The sequence below is a fragment of the Hydractinia symbiolongicarpus genome, chromosome 2, assembly GCF_029227915.1.
Source record: "Hydractinia symbiolongicarpus strain clone_291-10 chromosome 2, HSymV2.1, whole genome shotgun sequence".
Classification (NCBI taxonomy): domain Eukaryota; kingdom Metazoa; phylum Cnidaria; class Hydrozoa; order Anthoathecata; family Hydractiniidae; genus Hydractinia; species Hydractinia symbiolongicarpus.
Genome location: NC_079876.1, coordinates 27,797,770 through 27,822,792, shown reverse-complemented (window position 1 = coordinate 27,822,792; position 25,023 = coordinate 27,797,770). Strand labels below are relative to the sequence as shown.

General features: G+C 31.8%; 1 protein-coding gene across 1 annotated transcript; it reads right to left on the bottom strand.

Moving 5' to 3' along the window:
• Positions 1-908: 908 nt before the first annotated feature.
• Positions 909-25,023, bottom strand: LOC130630475 (nuclear pore complex protein Nup155-like). Its single transcript, XM_057443987.1, has 36 exons — positions 24,855-25,023; positions 23,919-24,068; positions 23,411-23,507; positions 22,934-23,004; positions 22,015-22,107; positions 21,117-21,274; positions 20,015-20,120; positions 17,884-17,957; positions 17,337-17,428; positions 16,823-16,920; positions 15,860-16,012; positions 15,493-15,593; positions 13,932-14,099; positions 13,187-13,297; positions 13,013-13,075; positions 11,997-12,172; positions 11,199-11,342; positions 11,053-11,110; positions 10,050-10,194; positions 9,367-9,500; positions 8,962-9,024; positions 8,681-8,812; positions 8,449-8,526; positions 8,313-8,373; positions 8,090-8,225; positions 7,433-7,580; positions 6,826-6,930; positions 6,542-6,592; positions 5,765-5,871; positions 4,994-5,117; positions 4,442-4,555; positions 3,892-4,012; positions 3,516-3,626; positions 3,246-3,382; positions 2,065-2,168; positions 909-1,256 (listed from the first exon to the last, which is right to left on the bottom strand). The coding sequence occupies exons 1-36, from the start codon at positions 24,976-24,978 to the stop codon at positions 1,115-1,117; spliced, it is 4,050 nt and encodes a 1,349-aa protein (XP_057299970.1). The 5' UTR covers positions 24,979-25,023; the 3' UTR covers positions 909-1,114.

The following is a 25,023-nucleotide window of genomic DNA, read 5'->3' as shown; positions in this document are numbered from 1 at the left end:
AACGTATTTTAAAACACAGTACATTCGTTTCACATATAACAAATACACAAGCTGTTAGCTTTACGCATTTTCAAAAAAAACACCTTATTCAAAACTTAAATTTAAAAATGTACGAAGCTTTTCGTAATAGTGTTACATTATGAAGTGGCAGTCAATTTTAGGAGTTTTCTAGGTGTTTCAGAACGGTTTCCATAACATGACAACTAAAAATACAAACAGGCCTGAACAGAAAAAAGACTCCAAAAAGGAACAGATTCCACTTTCAGAAGTTTCAAGAAGTCTTCTGGAGTAGGGGGTCCCCTGTAGTATTATATTAACACTTTATTTTGCGTAATGCAAGAAGAAAAAAACTGAAACATTTTTTGATAAATATGAAGCTTTGATACAAAAACAAGTACAACTGAATTGCTTTATATAAACCTTTTGATGTTTTAAGAAATATGATGCTTCGTGGCTTGCAGAAGTATGGAAAACTATTTCTCCTCTTCTTTTTAAAAAACATAAGACTGCTGCAAACTAGGTTTGAGGTGAGTTAATCTGGTTTGCTTACAATCTTGTGTATAAAAATTTTTGGATCTCACTAAACCAGTTGGTAATAAAAACACATTTTTATTTTTGGTGAAGAAATTAAAATCTCGGCGAGTAAGATCTCGGCGAGCAAGATCTCGGCGAGTAAGCCTGTTGGTAAACAGTAAATCTTTGCAAACCTTTTTTTAATTTTTCTACCAACATCACATAACTATTAAACCAAACAGTTTTCAGTTATGTATGCCAGATCAAAATGACGTAGGAAAGGCTCTTCTAACAAGCAGAAAGGAGAACTTCAAATTAAAAATCAAATTTAGGTAAGTGATGCTTAGTTTGTACATATGCAACATCGATTTCCTGTTAGGAGCAAAACAACGACATTTCTTTGAATAAAAATAAGAAAAATGGTTCTCTCTACCCTTTACAAAAATGTTTAATTTACAAAGCACAATTATATTTTCTCCATATAATAACATATCCTGTAAGAAGGCAACTACTCTCCTCCACAGGCCAAATTGTTTCAGTACGACGAATGACGTTGTCATTCTGAGGGCACTCTCATTGACTTTTACACCACCAACAAAAGTTACAGCATTCTTTTCAATCTAGCTTGTACTCCTTTAAATCGAGTTAGCAAATTCTTGACTTCCAGATCACTTGTGTTCATGGTTTCCAATTCAACAAGAAAGGTTGTTGTCCGCTCGTCTATACTTCTTGTCAGTGATAAACTATAAACAGAATGCAAAATTCTATAAAAAACTTTAATGTAATTAAATGCTTAACATACCGTACACTTTTGTATGGCACTAATAGCCTCGAAAACAGAACTGGAGTTTTGTGGTAGTGGGTCCGCTCTCTTTAAAGAACTCCCCTTCATTGGAAAACTTCCGTCGTTCAATGTGTTCGTGGCAGGGGCTAGCAACATTTGCACTTCAACCCCATAATCTTGTTGAGCCGTACTATTTTTTTTGTTTTAATTTTTTTATTTTTGCATAGTCGATTTAAATTAGTTTTTCACTATTCTAAAATTGACTTTAAATAATGAAAGAAAAAGAAATATATACATAAATGAAATTTAGGTATGAAAATCATAATAGTGTTAATCTCAAAACAACATTAGATAAACATTCTACTACTAGTAGTCATAGTATATTCATATCCACTGAAATGGATCCATCGTTACTTGCAGCTACCATCTTTGGCTCACACACATACACCAAGCATTATAATATAGACTATTTATTAGCTAATGGAAAATCCACGGGGTCGCCCGTCCTTTATATATGGCATTTTTTGTTTCTGTGACAGAAAAACGAAAGCCAATTATTATAGAGACTATTGCTTAGCTTATGAAAAATCCATCGGACTTCGCCCGACACAGCACAGCCAGTAAAAATAAATCACATTTGTTATTTGTATGATTAAAATTTTTGGCCCACCGACAGACAACGGTTGTTACAGTGAAATGAAAAACCTGTTTTATATTTACCGAAAATTAGTAAACCTGAAAGTGACAATTCAAAAACAACAGCTTACCTTTCGGCTCGGTATTCAGTAATATTTTCCAGAAAGTTGACAAACAAACACGATATCACGTGAAACATGTGCAGAGGCTTTCCCAAACGCTGCCAGATTTTCTCCTACAAAAGAAATTAGCTTCTGTTGTAAAATGTCACTAGACTGGTGAACAGGAGTTTAGAACCTAGTGTATGACCTACATAGCCATAGCCACTAAGCTACCTAACTACAACCGAGAATAAAATTTATGGTACAAAGGAATTTTTTTTTTCGTTTACAACATGACCGAAATTGTCAACACTGCCGACAGCAAAGCCGTTAATTTTGCGTGCATATAGGTCAGACAGAGAGCTTTTAAAATTTGCTAGCGGCATTCTCTAGCGCTCTGAGGTAATCTAGCACGACGTAATCTAAGTCAGGGCCAACGAAGATCCAGAGATTCAGGAAAAACGTTTGTGCTGATGTCAGCAACAATTAGCACATTTCAAGATGCACAAATCTAATATAAAAACAGCCTATTTAATAACTTGTGTCACTTGCGACTATGGAAATTAGCTGTCATGTTTCACTATATTTTATCCATGATAGTAGGTCGGGTTTATTTACAAAATACTATTCTACAATAGACCTCGAATGCTGTGATGACTGCCACAATTTAAAATATATATATGTTTCACAGGTACCCTGTTAAGTTATACACCAGCTCACAGTTTCAGCTAACCATTGTTAAAATAAGTCTTTCTTTTGTTTCAACGGTCTTATTGTGATTTGAAAAAAGGAAGTGAACTGTTATGAATCAAGAAGGCTCTGACCATGAAGAAAAGTGAAATAATTTTTTTCTAAAATATTATGAAAAGAAAAGTCACAATTCCGTTACACAAGTTTCAAGTAGGGTTACTGGCAATAACATTTTAAATTTTCATGCCGCGAGACTAATTATTTCTTTAGAAAATGAGAAATATTCATATTGCCCATGGTCAAAGCCATATTAAATTTTCTCTGTTTACTTTCTTTTTTCCAATACGGAAAATGAGCGAACAACTTAAACTGTGAAGAGGTGTATTATTCCTGTGTGTTTTCCAAAAGTTTTCTGTTGCTCAGTTAAGAAATACAAGACTTATACCAGTTGAATTACATGCCTTGCCTAGTCATAATTCACTTGGTCTAGGTTCAATAACTCAAAATCCCACCACACTTACTCTGGATTGATGAAGAGCGACGTAATTTTGTAAAAGAACTGGAAATGACACACCAATCTGTTGGAGCATTGTGAATACCCAAGGTTCATTAAAATGCATCTCACATGATTTCTTTTCCAAGTACAGAAGTAAGAAGTCTTCAAGAGAAAGTACATAATTTATGCAGTGCGTAATATGAACAGTGTTTCTAACTTAGCTCTCACTAACAAACTTTAGCAAATTCTTTGACAAATCAAAGGATATAAATGTTTAACGAGACTGCACACTTACTTATTGGGAAGTATCTTGGATGCTGCACATATGTATTTCCAAGGTGAATTATTTGTTGTGAAATTGTTTGCATTTTACTTGCTGGGCTTAGTGATTTACATTCGTTGAAGCCTAAAAAATAACCAATCACATTGTAGCATAGCTATCTCCTTACCTTTGCCTGATTTGACTTTTAAAAAACGTTACAAGTCACCAATTTCTATGTCAATCAATAATCAACCAGTTAACCGCTTTGGTATGCCACACTCCATTGGAGCTGATTTTAAGATCAAAAATCTAACCATGTTTAACTTGTAGACAGTAGTTTTAGCACTAAACCCTAACACAAGCTGCTTATGTCACACACACACAAAAAAAATATGAAGTGTATACATACTTGTCTCAATAATATCCTGCCATATTTTTTCCACCAAAGTAACATCACTGTGACCAGCACATTGTACAATGGCCAGTTTACATTCATGCAATGAATAAACTTCTGCAAAATCGCCATACAACTATGATAGAAAAAGAGAATACAGAGCAAGTGTTAACTATACATTTTTTTACGTGAGAACTAAAACAATTCCAGATTTCCACCTCAGCACTTTAATATGCTTCTTTGAATAAAATCGAACACAATACACTAGATCAGGCTGGTGTATCCTTGTAATGTCTTGCTTATACAAATTACATTACAAAAAAGAAAAAAATTCAAATTTTTCGGGAATTATTTTTTGAGGATTTCGCGAATCACAAGTTTACCAATAAATTATACGGGGACTATTTTTTTTGTGAAATGGGTTAAAACTTGCAAAATTCTCCAAAACTAGTTCTTAAGGTATTAAAGAATATATCCATTTTAAATCTGAAACTATAGCATACTATCTAATCTTTACATAAATAACATTCAGTGTAAACTTCAGACAACAATAACAACAAAATACCGTAGATATGTCCAACAATTTCAAATTTAACTCAATAAGAGCTTTATCTTTGGTGTTGGCTTGGATATTTTTCTGCGAGAGTTGATCAAATATTTTAAGTTGGATCTGAGCAACCTAAAACAAATGTATTCACAATAATGAATAACTCTATCATTCTCGGGCTATTTTGGACCGTTAAAATTAATCTAGGTGTCATGTTTCCAGAACTAAGGTTAAGTCATAAAACATGGTAACCTTCAGGAGATCAATGCAAAGTCATTCCAGCAATGAATATTTTTTTCTATGATATTATTGAAATAAGTTTAATTATCAATTTAGATTACTGGTATCATTTTTTTCCTAATCTATTGATTCTAAGCTTTGATACCAAGCAAAATTGTGGACCAAATCTATACAAAGTAGGAACAATGATCATTCTGACATGATCCATAAGCTGTTTAATTGTGCAAATTGGATTACAAATGCAGGTCAAACTTTCATATTGACTTAACGTTATGCAGAGTGGTCTAGGTTTTTGTTTAGATAAAAAGTTTGTAACTATGGTTGTTTTACCTCTAGTTTCTCCTCTACTTCTTGAAGAAATTCTCCATCTATGTCTGTATTTACGGGAGCACTTTTAGCACTAATCAAAGCACGAGATAAATACTCCAAACGATTTTGAATTGTAAGAGTTGGTCTAAAAATAAGATTTGTAGTTGATTTTAACAATGCCTCATTAAACTTAAAATCCATATTTTGCAAACAACTTCGAGTCTGTATTATATAGTGGTGATTCGTGCTTCATAATCTTCATTTTGAACATTCATATGTATGCTGCTAAAAGAATTTATGCAAACTTTTACGAGTAACACAGATAGTTTTTTTTAATGTAAACAAGACCTATTATCATAGAACGTGCTTTTGGTTGTTAAGAGAAAAGGACAACTTCATAAGGTGCTTTAAATAAATCTGACATAAAAAATGTTATTCAATAAATTTATACTTTCTGCACTATTAACATTATTACCCTGTCTGAAAGCAATATATTTCCATTCTTTTTAAAAGACTATTATTTTGTAAAGATGGATAACATAATTGTTAAGCTGCACTTAATTTAGAATTTGACATGCAAAAAATTTGATTTGAAAAACCTAATTTTACAGGATGGGTGATGGCCTATAGTGTTATAATTAACAACTTTTTCTTAGATATTGGAAAATGTTTACATATTGTTTCCAAAAATAGTTGTGATAACAAGTAACGAGAAAAAACTACATTCCCTCCACCCCAAATGTAATATAAATTTTGTAAAAAAACGTTGAATAAAACCAACAAACTGTTTACCCCTCTTTTTCAGACAGCTTCATCAACAGTTTGGCGGCAGACATAAAGTTCTTATTTTTCTCATAAAACTTCCACAACAAATCAAGAACTTCTTTATTGTTTGGATGCTAAAAAATATAAAAAAATTAAGTACTACATACAAGTAGTCGGTGGCCAATGAATAAATCCACGGGGTTGTCCATCCTTTATTTACTGCATTTTGTGCATCTCGCTACTTGTCTGTCTGTTCGTGAGTAAAAACTCCACACAGACAGACAACGGCTATTAATAAAGAGATGCAATTGCATATCAGATAAGGAAAGATGAAAAATCCGCTTTGATAAAATGTTATTTGTGGCAAGTGTTTAGAAAACCATATTTGGGTAGGTACCCTAATGTGTTTTATAGTGATTCTTACTGATTTTTCTAATTTGTCTTGTTTACGATGTTGGAATGCTTATTATCATTTGTTTATTTGGGTTTGGTTGAGTGGACAAAATACTGGAAAATATCAAACTACCATTAATCCGCATAGCTTTTTAATTTTGCATTCTGCATAAGTTCATTTACGTGCAGACGGGTGTGTGAAAATTTGTGAGAAAATCATGAAAATGACTTTTTTTTAAACATTAATAAACTCTTAATTGACGTAAATAATAAAATTAGATAGGTGTGCAGGATAATTAAGGGAATTAAGGTAACAATGTAGGTGTACTTATTACCTGTACTTATTTTGTGGGTAATTATTTCTATAAATATTCCTGACTACAAGTTTATAACTATCAAAAAAATCTAAACCTGTTCTGCTGCTGTGGCGATCAGGTACTGCTCAAGAAACGGCGATTTTATCTAAAAAAGGAAAATAAATAAACATGCAAAAATCACATCTCATATCATCTTTAGTTTTTCATGCGTTTAAAAATTCATGCCACTTTCACCTGCTTAATCAATTTTATTTAGTACATAAAAAAAATCCCTATATATGACAAATAATATCTTTTGATTCACTCTCAGCATAATCAAGTAAAATAAAGTAAGAAAAGTCACTTTGATTTTATCTGCATTATCATTATCTCGCTCACCTCTAACAACCTATCTGTCTGATTAGTTCGAATGAACCATTGATACAACGTCACATGAAACAGCTCATCTCCAGATTTCAAACATTGTGAAAGCATACCATGAAACTTAAAAATAAGAATGTTAGATAAAGACAGATAAAAATAGATAAAGGAATCAGGAATAGTAAATGCTTTCAAAAAATTTTTATATTGATGAAAAAAAAAGTTTCAATACATTAACCTTCAAGCTTAACAAAAAAAAACAAGTGAGGTGTAGTATTTAAGTTTTTTCAAAGCATGTTTTTTTCCTGTTCAGTATAGCGTTTTAAACAGTTGACATAAATTTTAATATTTAATTACTATAATTATGCTCCATCACCGCAATTACATGTTTTAGAGCTAGTTAATATTTTCGAAAAAAAAGATTCATAGAAAACTTTCAAAGGTCTTTGAGCCTAAATTTTTTTTTATTTAGGTGAAACCAAAAAAGTTGAATCATAGAAGCAGGCTTTTGCTTAGAAAGCCATATACTGTGGTAAATTTAATATTACATGTTATTATTGCATAGAGTATTAATGCCACACAAGGCCACAATAATAAAATAGAAAAGCAAGTAAAATTTCCTCACATGTTTTCTAGCCGTTTCTTGTGATATCAAATTTTCCGAAGGTGCCGGTGGTCCCGGCTTTGATGGTAGTGAAGAAGAGATCGGATACGTGTTGATAGATGCCAACAGTTCTTGCAGAGTATCCATAATGTACATGTAACTCTCACGCCTTCGAAAACAAAACAAAACAAATTGATACATAAACACATAAACAGCATCTCGTATCAACTTCCTGAGATTTGGTTACCAGCCCTACAGAAGAAGTAGTTACCTACATCTAGGTTCAAAAATGCTAATTATTGGTTAATTTTTATGAATTTCGATCCTCTGCAATTATATAAATACATGCGCAACATCATTTTACTTTGCCCGATGATGGGAGAAGGATCTCCCGAAACGTCGCCTACTAAACTATTATTTTCAAGAAATGATAAACTTTCCACAGTAACAGTAAAACAATTGATATATTACACTAGTTTTGAACATGAAAAATTAGGTATACAAATTTTAAAAAATTGCACACAATTATTATAAAAATAAGAAAAACAAAAGGCAACTAAGATATTCCACTAAACCAAATCCTAAAAACCGATCTTTTTTTTGAGGTGTTTAACCTTAAACATGATAGCTTCCAATGCCCTTGCCACTTTCTGTAAAGTCTATGTGTGAATATAATACCTTATGGCGAAACTCTCCATTCCTTCAATGTCGTCTCGAGGTTCACCACTTTTATAAAAATGAAGAGCTATTCCTTTGGGGTCTTGTTTTAGAGCAGTCGTTAGACATAATTGTACTATTTCATTATAACAAGAACCTAAAATAAAAAAACCCCAAAATGTAACTATAGATGATCCAATAAACAAAATAAATGATATCATTAGAAAATCAATAAAAAAATTACTTGATTTCAACTGGTTACATATCCATTTTAAATCGACCAGGTCAGGTACTTTTGAATAAATCTGTAAAAATACATTAAGGCGTTAAAGAAGAATGTAATGGTTGATTGACAGGAAAAGGACGGAACCAAAACATACCATTATTGCCTCTTGTGCAAGTTTCTCCTTCTCGACTGGATTATGTAATAACGATATTCCAATTAACAGTTCATTTGCCTATATTGGTGAGCAAAAAAATTAACAATCAATGATACAATAATACAAATATTAAAGATCACTAATATACTGCGTTCAACCAAAGCTGGCATTAAAAACAGAATGATGAAATTGGTTATTGTTGGCATGAACAATGAGCAAAAACAATTCATACCTTGCTGCAGAGTGCATCATTAGCAGAATATAATGACGGACACACTGATCGAAGTTTCGAACTGATTGACTCGACAGCCGAGTTGTCATGTAAATACATTGACATCACTGCATTTATGAGATTGGAGCTTAACTAGAGAAAAAAGAGTTTGCAAGGCTTCTTAAAATCATCTTAGTTGCAAAGAATAGGAAAACTTTTTTGGAGTTCAAGTACTTTTTTAAGCAAAAGTAAATATCGAGAACCAAGAACAGGAACTGTATTAAAATTCAAACTGCTCCTACCTCCCTGCCAGTTGGTGCAAACAGATCCTTAAATGCTGTATGCAAAAGCTTTTCTTTAACATCCTATGAAGAAAAATAAAGAAAATCTTGATTCGATCGTATTTACTTCTATTTTTTATGTATTTTCATCAGTCTACTGAAAGTTAATAAAAGCGGTATAGGGAAAAAAACCCATTTGTTGTAACAATTATATGATTACTATTAAAATCCATGAGAAATCACCACAACTCCCTCAAGGTCACACTTATACACACACACACAAGATCCCAGTTTTAGATCAAGTACTGACTTTTTGTTTGTATACAAGAATTAGTTCCAATCTTCTATTCAACAATCAAGTAATTAAAGTCTTTTTTTCTCTACTACCTTTGTACATAATTTTTAATCAACACAGAATTTATTTACCATGGGTAAAGCTTCATATAGGGTGCTTATGTTATGTTCACACAGTATTCTCCATAACTCCAGTGCTTCTATGGACAACGTCAACAACTGATGAAAAGCATCTAAACTTCTTTTTTCATTCGCACATTGAACATCTAAAAATACAATGACACATCTATGCAACATTCATAAAAAAGAATTCCTGCAGTTTTATCCTGAAATTTCCCTAAGAGGTAAACTTATACTTTCTGACATGTTGAGAGTAGAAAATGTCTTGGCAGTACAACACACTCAAACTATTGCATGTAGCAAATATCATGAGTGCCATTGCCATCATACGAATTTTATACAAGCGGAGCTCAGGTTTTCCTTGAGTGAATAAAATACCATGAGTTTTTCAGTTTTTCCTGAATTACAAGAATCTTGTTAAAAGTCTTGAAAAATTCTGACTTTTTCTTAAGTGTACTGGAAATTGGCATTTTATCCTTCAGTTAGTAAGATTAAGACCTCCAAAAGTAGTGTTTTAAGTAAAGTGTTAAGGTCTTTCAGTATTTCCCCCCAACACCTGACTAATGTTACTATGTTACATTATTAATAGCGATACATACATATATGGCTTTAATCAAACTAACTTGTCTGCCACACAAGACACTTTGCAGTCAGTAGATGGCTGTTAATATATCAAAGGAAGGGGGGAGACTCACCTGTTGAAGAAGAGTTGACAAAAGTATGTATATAAGTTGGAGATTGCGCTGCAACAATGTGTGAATGTGAACCAATGAAGTTCTTTAATTTTGTCAGTAGCTCAATGAACCAAGATAATTCAGAAGCAGAGAGACGACTGGAAAACTATGTAAAACAAGACATTATATAAGGTATTATATGACTAAATTAAGAAATTCAGAAATATATAACATAATACCATTGTGCCGTCACTCTTTAGGAAATAAATGAATTTATACAAAGCTTGTAGACACAATATAGTGAACTTAACCAAATATAAAGTGTTTTTAGTAACCCACTGTAACAATGGACCATTACGTGTTTGTTATCTATGCGTTATGTCATATGTAACAAGAGATAAAAGATTAGTACAAATTCTATTGCTTTATGGAACAATTCTGGAAAAGCCCAAAATATTGAGGAATTGTGACATGCATGTTGTCAGCAACTAATGTTCTGTTTCAAAGATTTTAGATCCAGGAAAAAACCCTCAAAGACCTGAATGCGTAGTGAACAATGACAAGTTTAAAGCATATGCTGCTCAGAAATAGTGTTCTTAATTGCTTGTGGTTACCATCTTCCATTTCACCAGACTTGTAGGTTTTTACAGGCCCTATTGTTAAGAATGTGGTATTAAATGATATACAGAAGACTCAGCAAAATGGTAGGTAAACCATAAATGTTTTTCATTATATTTTTTGTTTTCAAGACCTCTTTTCTCCTCTTCCATTTTATTTCGATCTTGCTGTCAGGTTATTTCTAGAAATGCGTTAGTTTTAGTCTGATTAAGGAAACCTTTCAGTGTATAGCTCATCAGCATCAGAGCAAATATATTTTCTTACATTTATGTTTACAGGTACAAAGACAGTCTTGTTTGACTATTAATTTCACTTTATTTAGAATTAAGCCTTTGTTAAGCTCTTTGCTCAATGTTTTAATCTGTAAAAACTCGTAACAGGGATATTGCTTGATGAAAGAACTAACCTGTTGTGGTTTGGGTTCCATAGCGACAAGATGAATCATTGGAAAATTCCAAACAGGGCTAAAAACAAATGTTTGTAGAGCATGCAGTTATTACAATAGAACACACGTTTAAAGAAAGTACAATTATCGGAATTTTTTTTACTCACCGTAAAATTCTTGAGAAATATAAATACAGTCCATTATGTTTGCCAGAGTGTGAGCTAACTTGTTCAGTACCAGCACCAGGCTGGATAACAGTCGAATTCAAAATGCTTGGTGGTGCAGGAGTTTGAATCGATTGTGGATGATATCTAAATTAATTAAAATTTAGGGTTACCAAATTTCAGTTTCATTTCATTCTAGCTTCCAGCTTACCAACTGGTAGCCATAGTAGAGCGTTCTATTCCAGTGCTGAAGATCTTGGGTTTAAACCCTGGCCGAATTATGCCAGAAACTATAAAAGTGTGAATCTATTCTTTCTGCTTAGCGTTCAGCATGAGAATAGGATTGATATCTTAGGTGGTTATCTAGTTTAGCGATTGTTATGTTTGCGCAACTTTTGTAGCTTAAATGGGAGCTTTGAATGCACTAGGACCCCCCTTTGCAGGGCCCTCATTAATAGCAGTACCAATAGGAACTAAAGAGGCCATCCTGGGTAAACAATTTCAATAATTTTATGCATTTATGCAAAAGGAGAACCTATTGGATTGCTTCAGTTAGCAAACTTCACACATGCTCCAGACGCATAACATGTAAAAAAGTGCTCAAAGGGTTCACCCTACTAAATTTGATCCTACATCCTCAAGGAAATTATTTTTATCAATTTTGGGAAAATTTTGGTAAATGCAGAATGCAATGTGGAACAGGGTGGCAACTCATTTTCAAATAGATTTTCAATAACTTTCTGACCTTTCTGAAGTGAAACGACTCAATATATCAACAAAACAACAAAATAAAAAACATACCCATGTGGTGTTGATAAATAGCTTCCTTCACTGCTTCCACCTTGTATTGGGCTACATATTGTGTTTGGGATTGCATTGAAATTATTCGCTGATACTGTAGTCCGCCCTAGATAGCCACTAGTTTCACTAGTTTCTCCTCCATAACGGAAAAATGCTTGTGTAGCAAGATCAATCAGCTGAATGTGAAAAAAAAAATATTAATCAAAACAATGGTTGATGCTTAAGAAAACATATTTTTCAGATTGCAGTTTTTATGTGTGCAAAAGAAAAAGAATGAGTGGAATGGAAGTTTTGAAGACGTCTGAAGATTTAAATTAAACGTGAAATATTTAGTTGTAGAACTTTGTGTGGACTAATTAATTTATTTATAAACAGCCTTTCAAAAGCATTGCCTGCTTAACTTTTTAATTAAGTTTTCTACTTTTTAATACATGTCAACGTGAATTAAAATGTCTAAGCAAGTAAACAGATCTTTATGATTGAATTGCTAATTTTGATTCACAATCTTTTTTCACAAACTCACAATGATCAACAACTGCAATCTAAGATATAACTGTTACATCACTTCGCAATATACAAAATCTTCAGCTGTTCTAAGAAGTGTACACCCCACTGCCTTCCTCCTTTTAAAGTATCTCTTTAAAGTGTACCCCTCACCCCTCACCCCTCACCCCTCACCCCCTCATTCACTTTAGTTATTTAATAGAGATACAGAGTGGCACAAATCTAATAAATGCAATCTTGTAGAAAAAAATGTTGCATACAATCTATATATGCACGTTCCATACAGAGTGGCACAAATCTAATAAATGCAATCTTGTAGAAAAAAATGTTGCATACAATCTATATATGCAAGTTCCATACAGAGTGGCACAAATCTAATAAATGCCATCTTGTAGAAAAAAATGTTGCATACAATCTATATATGCAAGTTCCATACAGAGTGGCACAAACCTAATAAATGCTAACTTGTAGAAGAAAATGTTGCATACAATCTATATAAGCAAGTTCCCTACCTGACCTTCTGATTCAACACATTGACATATAAGTATTAGACAAATAGCGCATGCTTGATCAACCTTAAAAAAAAAGACATGAAGATCATTAAAAACAGGTTTTAACTTGCTAAATAGTCTCTTATGCTATCTCGCTACTTCAAACACTTTTAAACAAAATAAAATAATTCTTACACCATAGTGTTTGAAAAAAGATTCAATGGTATCGGATTCACCACTGCAACTCGCATGTAACAACATTCGTAACTGATCCAGAGGTCTCAATGTAGTTATGATGTGACTACCCTATAAACAAACAGCTTTAACTATAAACAAATAACTTTAAGTAACGTCGCCTCGTCAGAAAATTGCTCTGTCGAATATCTTTATTGAATAATTGTTACTTTTTTTTCTATTTATTGGCTTCAAGGAAAAAAAATGCAATTACTCCTAAGAATCTCGACAAAGGGTTGGGAAAAAGTTTTTGATGTTGAAAATTTGTTATGTTGAATGCTTCATTGCTAAGCTTTGTTGTTAATTTTGAAAGACTGGTTTCACAAGCAGTAATCTTTTTTTTTCTTTTTTTAAAGTTAATTATACAAAAAACTTTAAATATAAACAAATAGCTCCAAAAATAAACAAATAGCTTTAAATACATACAAATGGCCTTACATACAAAGGATAAATATCAGAACATAATACACTATGACACCTACCATATTTGTTTACGACTAACATTACAAATATATACATTTATAAAGTAAATTGATGTAGTGCTATGCTATATACACATGGATAAAGAGCAACAACAATATAATTAATTTCCATAGCTACTAGCTTATTTCTGTACTCACTTTACTGGAGAAATTGCACAGAAATAGTCTACAAAGCTACAAAAATAAACCTAGCAAACTCCCGTAAAGTAAATTCACATACATACCTGTGCACTCAGGAGAACAAATCTTCGGATGGGTAAGACATGCTCAGTTACTACTGCAGGTGGATCTGGAAATTCTTCGTTAAATAAATAATATGGCACCCCAGAAGTGTCAGAAAAGTCAGGTATTTCTGTAAGGCACCAAGTATGACCATCAATACGAGCCACAGACTAAAAAAAGGAAAAAAAGGAACTGATCCAGAAATATTACTACTTTAAGTGGCAATCCAGATGAGAATTTTAAATGCACATCTTTTTTCTATTAAAGGCTTATCAACCGTTTGCTAGTCCACACAGTTAATATAGACTGAGGTCAGGGCATATGCAGAAATGTTAAGGTTAATAAGTCATTTACTACCCCACTAAACAACAACAAAAAAAACTTTAAATGCTTGTTGCTATGTAGTAGTTTAATTCTTTTTGTGGTCGAATGTACAAAGCACACATTTAATAAACATTTCACTTAAAAATAAACATAAAACATTCATGAACAGAATACCTTATATATACCTTATATTGGGCCAAACTTTTGCATTAAAATGCAACATAAAAATATACAACCAGAGAAGAGTGACTTAAAGCGTTCACTTAATCATTTTATGCATTTATGTCGACTGGTTAACTATGAAGTTATTTTATTAAACTTTTTTAAACAATTATATTATTTAGCAACGTCAGTCGCAAGAAGTTAGTCTTTAAGACTTTTTATTCCTTTTGTTTTATCACTTAGTTTAAAATAAAGGATATTTATAAGCCATAACTCTATAAACCATACACTTTTACAATATCTTGTTTTTGATAATAAAGTTATACTTTCCCAGTTTTACATAATTTGCAAAAAAAAATTCCAAAATCACCTGCTTTTTGGGTGAAACTTGTAAAAAATAGAAATCAGTTTAAGTGTCCAAATTTACAGGATAATTCTGCAAAGGATAACCCAAACAAAGTTATTATATATTCGTGATTAAAAGAATTTCATGAAAAAATTAAAGCATAGTTTTGAGTAATGGCTAATATCTCAGGCTCTGAGAGATAAGGGGCTAAATAAATAAACATGAAGACTCAGTATCATTGCAGCATACCAAAAAAGAGTTATAAAGATAAAACTAGCAGGGGGGAATGGGCAGCATCCAGCCTCCCTCCCATACCCAGTTCGACAAAGGTTAACACAGGTTTGACTGCAAATAATTGAAAATACTTGATGACTAACAATTAATTTAAAAATCAAAGAAGCACTCCATATTTAATAGGAACAACTAGAATTAAACCGTTTCAGTAAACACCTGGCCCTGTCGGTCCAGTTTTTTCTTTTAATTGATGTTTACTTATCAATTTAAACATTTTTAGTTAAGTATATAGTTTCCAATATTATACTGTTGTTAAAAATAAATATTGTTTTGATTCCTAAAATTTATTTCAAGTTTTGCTTTGTTAGGACAAATGTTATACACGATAGACAGTTTTTGTTGCAGGCACTAGCGAATCTAGATACAGAGAGACTTATCAGTTGGCAAACCAAAAAACAAGTGAATTATACAGCATGTGTGAACAGGCATACACAGACCTGGCTTTCTTTTAAAGGAGATTTGAATGGAAACAAATCTTGACCAAAGCACCACATTCTATCCAATCCTTCAGACACATTTGCGATCAAAAGAGATGTACCTGGATAAAAGTTGTTAAAGGTTATTTATTTATTTATATTTTTATGAAAAGTTTAATACTAAACCATGAATTATTATTGCAACAACAACAAAATAACTTAATCGTTGTACAATGTTAAAAGTATACACAGCATCCCTGTGTAGTGTTCAGGTCCAAAGAAATTTTACTATTTCTTTTACCTCTGTCAAGACTAACTGGTAAAGGTTTAATAGAATCTATTATTCTTCAAAGCTAGGCAAATAATTTCAATGCTGTATGTTGCATACCTTTTCTGTAAAACCCTGTGTGTACATTTGATGGTTTTTCATAAGCTATCGATGGTGCAAATCCAGTTGGCATTCTCACATGCACAAGTTTTAGACATGATGGCTCCCCATGTGGGTCATTGATATTAGTAGTAGTAAAATACAGGCGGACACCTAAAATTAATGAAGATTTGACAAAAACCTAATTATCTTGTAATGTAACAATCAACATTTGCCCAGTTAACACAGGTGTACAACTCTACCTTGAGTTTTTAATTGAATCGAATGGAAAAAATGTGAAAAAATTAAACCTGATCAACTTCAGAAATATTATAACATTTTTGCATGGTAGTTTTTTTTTTATCCTGAAGACGACCCGAAAATAGAGTTTTGCAAAATTTTTTGTCAAATCACATCAAATTTGTCGAAGCATGGAAAGGTAGTTACAGAGCATACCTATTATAAATATAAATAACTACAAATATAGCAACTATAAGGCTATAAATATTTAAGATTGGAAACCCCTATTTAACATTGGACAATCCTAGAATCTTGATCAAGATATGTAAAGACAAGACAACTAATTTCAAACTTCGCTGCCATAAGTAATTTCTACATCTGATTCACACATTCTGAACTTGTCAAAGTTGATATGTCATTGTTCAGAGCAGACTTAAGATCCTTAGGATGTTAGGCTATTTGGTTAAGTCCAAATTCTTAAAATGTTTTAATTGTTGCTGACGTCAACATGGCCATCTTTCACGAAATTCAGGGCCTTCATGGGCCATGACAGGGATTATTTCAGTGTGCGGGCGTGCTAGAGAATGTGACTAGAAACTTTTTACCAGTTTTCCTGGCCTAAAAGTAACAGGACGCCAAAGGACAAAAAGCAAAAGACAATAAGCTAGCATTTTACATTGCTTTAAAAAATAACAGCCTACAGTAATTTTAAAATGCCAGTTAAAATTGAATGTATAACCTTACCTGCTTGTGTTATGGCAACTGCATGAATATATGCAGAATCTGTCCTGGGAACTGGTGCCACATGTACGATTTTTTCAAAGTAACGAGAATCAACAGTCCTACATCAAATTTAAGAACCTATCCCTTACTAAGTAGCAAAGCGAAACCTAGTTTTAAGAAACAATATATAATATGGATCCATCTAATTCCACAAAAATTAATTTCTCGTTAGTTTACATTGAGTTACCATTTAAATTTAAAAAACATGGAATTAAATGCTTGGTTTTCGTATTTTTTCGGGATCTAGTTTAAGAGCGCTCATATCTAATTATAACTGCGAGACAGAAATGTATGCATGAGATAAAGTACTTAATAACACATGCCCTGGTTCACACTACGATAATTAAAATCTTACCATAATAAAAAGACATTGCAATGAAATCTCATTTCAAATGCCTAACCTCTTCACCTCTATTTCCATAAAATCATACTTTTGTTGTTTCAAATAATACTACCATGTAAACTAGATATTTACCTGACTACATATTGTGCTTGTTTTGTTATACTAGACATGTTAAGGCCAGCTACGAAATTCATATGCTCCATATTCTGTCCTAGGTAGTAAACCTAAAAAAAGAAGATTTATGGGTAATCACATATTTAAACTGCTTTAAAGGCTTTACAATTTATATTCCATGTACCAAGTTTTAACTCATATTCGGAGGAGGCTTATTAGTTTGTGAATTACATAATGATGTCAAAGTCAAGTTATGATGGTTATACCTTTCTAATTCAATTTATTTCACCTCAGCAAACAAATGCTGACGTGAAATGGAAATTTGTTACACATGAGCAAACATGTGTTTCACGTCAACAATTTATTGTTGTCAGTCTAAATTACATTGAACTTAAAAAAAACCATGTTGGCAAATATTTACCAACGTGAATCAAGATGTTCTGTTAATATGTCAGCATTCGTCTCAACACCTGTTGCGTACTGATGTGACTTAGCAAGGCTGTTATTAGTTTGCACAGCCATTTATTTCACACATAAGCAAAAATATATTACAAGATAATTTAACCTTTATATCACCCGCTTCTGTTCTGCAAAATAAAGTTCCTCGTGAATTGTCTATGGCAAGTTGGCATACCGGATCTAAAAATATATATAGGAATATATAGGATATATATATAGATACTATTATTTTAATTTAAACAACCCATGTAAGATTCTATTAACTTTTAAATTTTTTTAAACTACATGCTTGTAGGATAGTATTCAATGCATACAGAGATACACTATGTCATTAATAAAACAACCTAAAGTTATAAACATCTATGAACGTAACATTCATAAAGTCATAAAGTTTTATGTTTAAGATAAAAACTGCTTTTGTAGTTTTTGCTGACAAATCTTAAACCTTATGTCATAGTTTTATTTCCCCCTTTGTATGTTTTTAACAGAATATATAAACTTTGAATAGCTTAACTATTAATGGGGCTTGACAATAAGCGGATTTGCGTCTTCTATTAGCTCCGGCAAATGAATTTTTAACTTTTAGTAACATTTTACTTGTATTGTTATTTTAACAATAAAATATATCTTATCTTTTATCTCTTATATTCGACAACCAATGAAGCTCTGTTACCACAATTTTACAAAAAGATCAAAGTTTCTTACATTGTTTTTCCAAAATGGTCAACTAGTAAAAGTCTCTTAAACTCTGAGGTAATTTCAATACAAAAAGTTTCTTAGCAAATTTCTTAAAGGAACTAAAAACAATTTAAGTAAATTCTCCGTCATGGACGTTACTCTTCATCTTAGCACGCTCTGAATGAAGTTGTGTAATAAGCAGACCACTCGAAAGATCAAGTACAAGAAATTATACACAGCATAGACAACCTGTTAATGAATAATTACTCCTAATAATGAATTTTCAACTTTTTTATTGCTATTTTCCAAAAAAAAAGGATTCTCTTGGTAATAAAATGAGCTACTGTCTAAAATATATTAAATATCATTAATGGAAAGGTTGTTTTGACAAAGAAACAAAGACAGCATAAGGAGTTATTTGGTAAAAAATTAATAACGCAATAATACTACTAAAAAGTCATAACTGTTGCTTTGAGTGGACTTAACGTGTTTGTGCTATGCAAAACTTAGAAAAATATTGATTTAAAAGATTGGAAAGGCTTGATTTAATAGCATAGCAGGTGCTTATATTAAAGCAATAATTAAATACATGTATAGGGAACTTTTCTGTCATTTTCAGTTATATTTGGGTGTCAAATGTAATATTTAAGATTATTTTAGATGCTTTTTTCTCACTGCTTAAAAAGTTTATCACTGCCATTGGCTAAACTTTCGTGTATGTCACTAAAGTAAAAAATCAACAGGCAGTTTGTAGCCCCCTAATTTTGAGTAGGTCTAAGGAGAGATATTCAATTAAAAACATAATTATTCTTTTATTACTATTATTATTATTTACCATAGTTCCTTAGTTCCTAATAACACTGCTATCAATGGGTGTCCAGCAAATGGGGTTTAAGTCATTTAAAGCTCCTATTTGAGCTAGGAAAGGCATGCAACCAGACAACTGTCTAAGATATCAATCCTATTCTAATGCTGAAGTTTAAGCAGAAATTAAACCCACAACCTTCTCCACTGGAGGCAAATGCCACAAGGTGGCTTAAAACAATCTCTGTCTGGGGGAACTAGTCAGTTTCTCATAATAACCATGTTACAGACACTTCCTGTTCATTTATTAGAGCAGTAGCAGATGCTTGTGTACAAAAGCTGTCCGTCATGAAATTTTCATGTGGGCACTCTTATGATCCAATTAAAACTTGTTAAAAGAGCTACCACATAATGTATATAAATAAACAAGATCAAATGATTGACAAAGTTAGCATTCTCCACTGCCTACTTAAAATGGGGAATAGAAAATTTTAGGAACAAAAAGGTAAAATTATAAAGTGATTAATGTAGGGGATGTTCAAGTAACAGGGTTTTCCGGTGTTATTTAAAGATGAAACCAATCCGGCAATTACATACTGCCCACATTTCCCCAACTCAGCATACTTTTAAGGAATTTTAAAAAAGGCACATCTGCCACCACTTAAGAAATAATAAATTTTTAGTCCACATAATAAACCTTAAAATAATTTGTTTATTTCATAGTTTTATTTTTTTCACAACAATAAAATACTTACCATCTGAAGAAAAGACATATGATAAAAAAGCAGGAACGAGAAATGACATTTTGCTGGCTGTATGGTTGACCCTGTAGCATTGTTTACCAAACCAACTTGATTGTGTCTGAATTAGAGATAGATTTACACTTCATTACATAACCACAAGGTCAGAAAGTTTGACTACAGTCCATGGTTTAAATTATAAATATAAAATCACTTCGCAAAAATTTGAGGACTGTAGAAAAGAAAACCTCTTTAAAGATGTGGCCCGGGAGTCCCTACTTAATTGTTCTTTAGTTGTAACAATTATTATAGAAACAGGTGATACAAACAATTGATGAAAAAATCTTAATCCTCCATTAAAAAACTGGTAAATATTGTTGATATTGCGATTGTGTTAATTCTGTTATTATCTTTCAGTAACCAATACAATAGTATTAAAGACTGGTGAAGCATTCAAGGTAAGAATCACTTAACAAATATGTCCCTCGTGAAAAGAATTCACCAGTGCTTTCCATGAGATACTGCTTTCATTTCAATTTTTACTGCAGGGATAAGGTTATTTTCTCATTATATATTTTTAGTAGAGTAAAAGAAGTTCAAATCAATTGCGAACACACAACTAAGGAATTTTACTTTAATTAAAAAGCTTCTTACATTATACATTATTTGCCTTGTATACAACATCTTGTTGAAAATTTACCTGACATATAATATTTTCTTCACTCATTTACATGTTTAGTCTTCAATGAAAATTACCTAGTAAATCTTGAATAATACACTACCACAGGCATGAAATTACCAAGTCATTTTCACAATCGTACCAACCAGCTTTTTAAAAGAGTTTTTATTGCTGTTAAAAACTTAAATGTATCAAAAACGTTTGACTAAAACCAAAAAATATTTTAATCAGGCTCCTTGACCTATTAATTTAACAGAAAAGATAATAAAACTTAATAAATCCAGAAAGTGTTACTGCCATCATGTTGGTATAAAACCGTTTAACAACTGATTAAATGCGAACGGATTGTAAGCATTAGAAAACGAAGGCAACATAGTAATCTAACTTAGATTAATTTAGTTTTCTAGTAAAAAGTACTCGATTCTCCACAATACTGACCTTGTATACAATTTCATGCAAACAACTGTCTTTTCCAGCAAGAAAAATTCTTCCATTGTTTGTGCCACACACAGAGGTCATGTAAATATTGTCTGTAGGAACAGTAAACAAAGCTTCTGGATGTAGTTGAATGCTCCCATGAGAGTTTCCACACATAACTACAACAAAATGCAAAAACGTCTATTGATATTTTAGCTACAGGAACATGGAAAAAATGATTTTATATTTGCTTTTAGAGGAAGCAAAGAAAATATATCCTAGAAAATACAGTGTAACATCAGAGCACTTATTAATTTAGTCTGGACTACCATGCGACTATTCTAAATACAAATTACAGTCAAACCTGTTTATGAAAGTCACTCAGGGAAGACAAAAATATTGAGAACGCTTGCATACAGTGAAAGTTCCATTGAAACAATTTTCGTATAGTAACCGAAAGCCATTAACAAGTATATCAACCGATTTCTATTTGATAAGTGGGTATCAACATTGGAAATCCAACTTTAGTAGGACTGAAAACATTGTTTGATAAAAATTTACCTCCTTTTTCGTAATTTCAAAAACAATTTGAGAATGTTTAAAAATTTTTTTTTCAATTTTTATGGGTTTTTTTTTCATCCAGTTAGAAAGTTATTAGCTGAAACAGCAATTACGTAAATTTCGGGGACTGAAGCTAACCTAATTAACATCAATAAAAATACCAATGTAACCAATGTCTGGATTTAAAAGCATCCAGGCTGAGCTGATTTTTTATGCTCTTGGATGCATTTTAATATTCTCTCCTGTAGTCAAACAACAGACATAAATTTCTTTAAATTTAATAGAAATAAAAAATAAATAGAAATTGTATCCTACACTTCTAAAAAGCAAATTAATGAGCAAATGAGAGATTTCTTACTTGGGTCTTTTGGTGAGAAGCTTATTCCAAATAAATATATGGTGACTGGTGTTGTAACACAGAGCAGGTACTTGATATGATCATGGAAAACACCTAAAATTATATATAAAGTTACGAAGTTATTACCATCAAAACAACATTGCTTTGTTGTGTGTCAAAATCTTTAAGATGTTGTCTCAAAAATTGACAAGGTCTATTTAAAATAGTATCAATCCATAATTAAATAATTTTGTAAACATATTCCTAAAAATATGGAGATTGTACTTTATGAGATGTTTTAGAAATAAGAATTTTTTTCTCTCCGTATTTGCCCATGTTACATACACAAAAAAGACATTTTTTAAAAATAGAGTATTTTTAAAATGTGTTAGAAATGTGAATGTCTCTCCAAATATTAAAAATGTCAGGTGCAGAAAATACGACACTTTCGTTTATTTCTCTAAAAACGTCCAGTGTGTACAACCATAACTTTGAAGTGAAGATATAGGAAAATATTATATGCTGGCTGTCTGTCAGTTAAAAATGGTAGCTGCAAGGTGAATTTCCATGGATTTTTCCAACAAGTAGATTCTTGTGGATTTTTCAAAACGCTTACAATAATTACTTTGCAGTTCAGCGTTTGCATTATTAATTTAATTTAACCACAAGTGCAATTTAGAAAAATATTTTTTTTGCATTTTCGAATTCATTCTAATGCAAGCGAAAAGCACATTTAACGCTTGTGTGAGTTGAACGACTGACTCTGTTTGCAATCATACAAATTAAAATTTGTTCGATAATTTGTTCATAATTTTTTTTTGAAAATTAATTAATAATTCATAAGTGCAATGCTGTGTCTGATAAAAATATAAGAACACTCTACAAAATATGACAGTAGATCTAACCTTAGCTTTTGCGCAAGATCATGAGTGTAACATACCTTCTTTAGGTTGAATTAGCCCAGCGGCTAAAATAACTTCTTTAATTCCGTCATAATATGCAACATCTGTCCTAAAACACACACACCCTAAAAATTAGAATGTTTCTGCCTAGTGTGTGCAGACCTTAAGAAAATTACGTCACTGTTAGTTAAAATTTTGTTCATCTTCAAACGCATAAAAAAAAATTGACAGTTTGTTAATTATTAATCTATCCATCTTGTACAGACAATTTTGATATTTAAGAAATTTATAACAAGGAAGGAATTTTTAAAAAGGAAGAAAAAAGAAATTCTGGTTGGTAGCATTCTTCTAAAAATCCAAATAATTAAATTCCGTGCATTATTATTTAGCATTTCGGTAGTCATAAATGCGTTTGAAAACAAAATCCTTTAATTAGCCGTAAATATTCACAAAATTCACAAAACCAGGAAATTACCAAAACGTAAAAAGAAATTATATTCAACCCTTTTACTAACCCATCTTCATATATCCAAAAATAAATATCACTGTCAATTGCCAACCATGCTCTGCTGATTTCAGGAAATACACCCATCACACAATTACATTGCATATCTAAATAGTAGCTAAGGACCTTTTCGTCGTTTTTTACTGGATATTTTGTTTAAGCAGATTAGGTTGGTCTTTCTGTATTGGATTTAAACTGCTTTAATTGATTTAATTGATTTATGTGGTCAGGGTTAGAATTAGAAATATAAAGTCATTTCACATCAACATTCTGACTGAAGAGAAAAAAACCTCTTTGCAGTTGTGGTCTGGAAGCACAAAAAGGGCTTTTTAATGATGGTTATTTTGTTGCAAAAAACACTCTAGAAATAGGCGATACAAACAATGATTGAAAAAACAGGATCCACAATTTTAACATATCTCTGCATTATCTCTTCCATTTGCAAAGTCCGCATTTCGCTTTGTAAATTGAAAGTTAGGACCTCATAATTCAAACCCTGTGTGGTTAGGAAAAGATACGTGAAAACTGTTCCACAAGTTCATCTGGCAATGGAACTCTTTTGATGGATGTTAACTGTTTTTCATATGTCGATGTTGTTGATGCATTGTCAGTGAAAATTGGAATTAACGGGTAATCAAAGTCTTTCATACCAGATAAAGTAGGATACACTAAATTTTATTGAAAGTCATATATAAATCTGAAATAATAAAATGCTTTGAAGCTTCCAGCCTAATTTTTATGAAAAGAAACCATTAGGCAAGCAGTCGTTTGTGTGTGTTTTTGCAGTAATAGCGTAAATTATTTGGTTTTAACCGTTGGAGCCTTTTGAATCCGTCTATTTATATGCCAAAAACATTTTTTGGCTATTTTACGCATACTACTATGTCAGAGAAAGTTTACCACTGTATACAAATGTGGAGCAATACTAAAATTAATGCCTCAATCTCTTCAATTGAAGACAAATTAAAAAATAGATTATTAAAAAAAGAAAAGTGATAAACTACATTGAATAAAATCACTTTTAGAATATCTACATCAATGTTTTTTTTGTATTTCCAACACTTGTCATCATTTTATATTTTCCTTTTAGAATGGAAATTGAGCTGCTACAAACACTGTCAGAAATATTTATCCCTGTAGGCCCTAAATCACACATGTAAATTGCTCCGTGTGAAAGATCTACTTGCTATCACCAACCTTTACACAAGTGGCCGATTGTCAAAGATACATACACCTTTTTGTCTCCTGATTCACTACAGCTGTAATTTCTAAATTTGTGACAAAAATTATCACAAAATTTGTTATAAAACACAAACCAGGATTTTTGAGTTGCATACAAGTTTTATATCCAAAACTTTGTACGTGATAAACAAATTTGTATAAAAGTTAAATGCTATCAAAAATTAAATTAAACATTAACCATACTACCTCATAAACTAAACCAATTTACTTACCATTACAACTCAGCTGTTCTTCTAGAAGTGGAGATTTTGAATCATTCAACATCTGTTGATCAACTTCTTTTAATGACATTGTTAGCATTTCAGGAACAAACTGCTTCCCAGGTAACACCTCCATTTTTTGGGAAAATATACTTGTGTCCTAGAAAATACATGTGTTTTG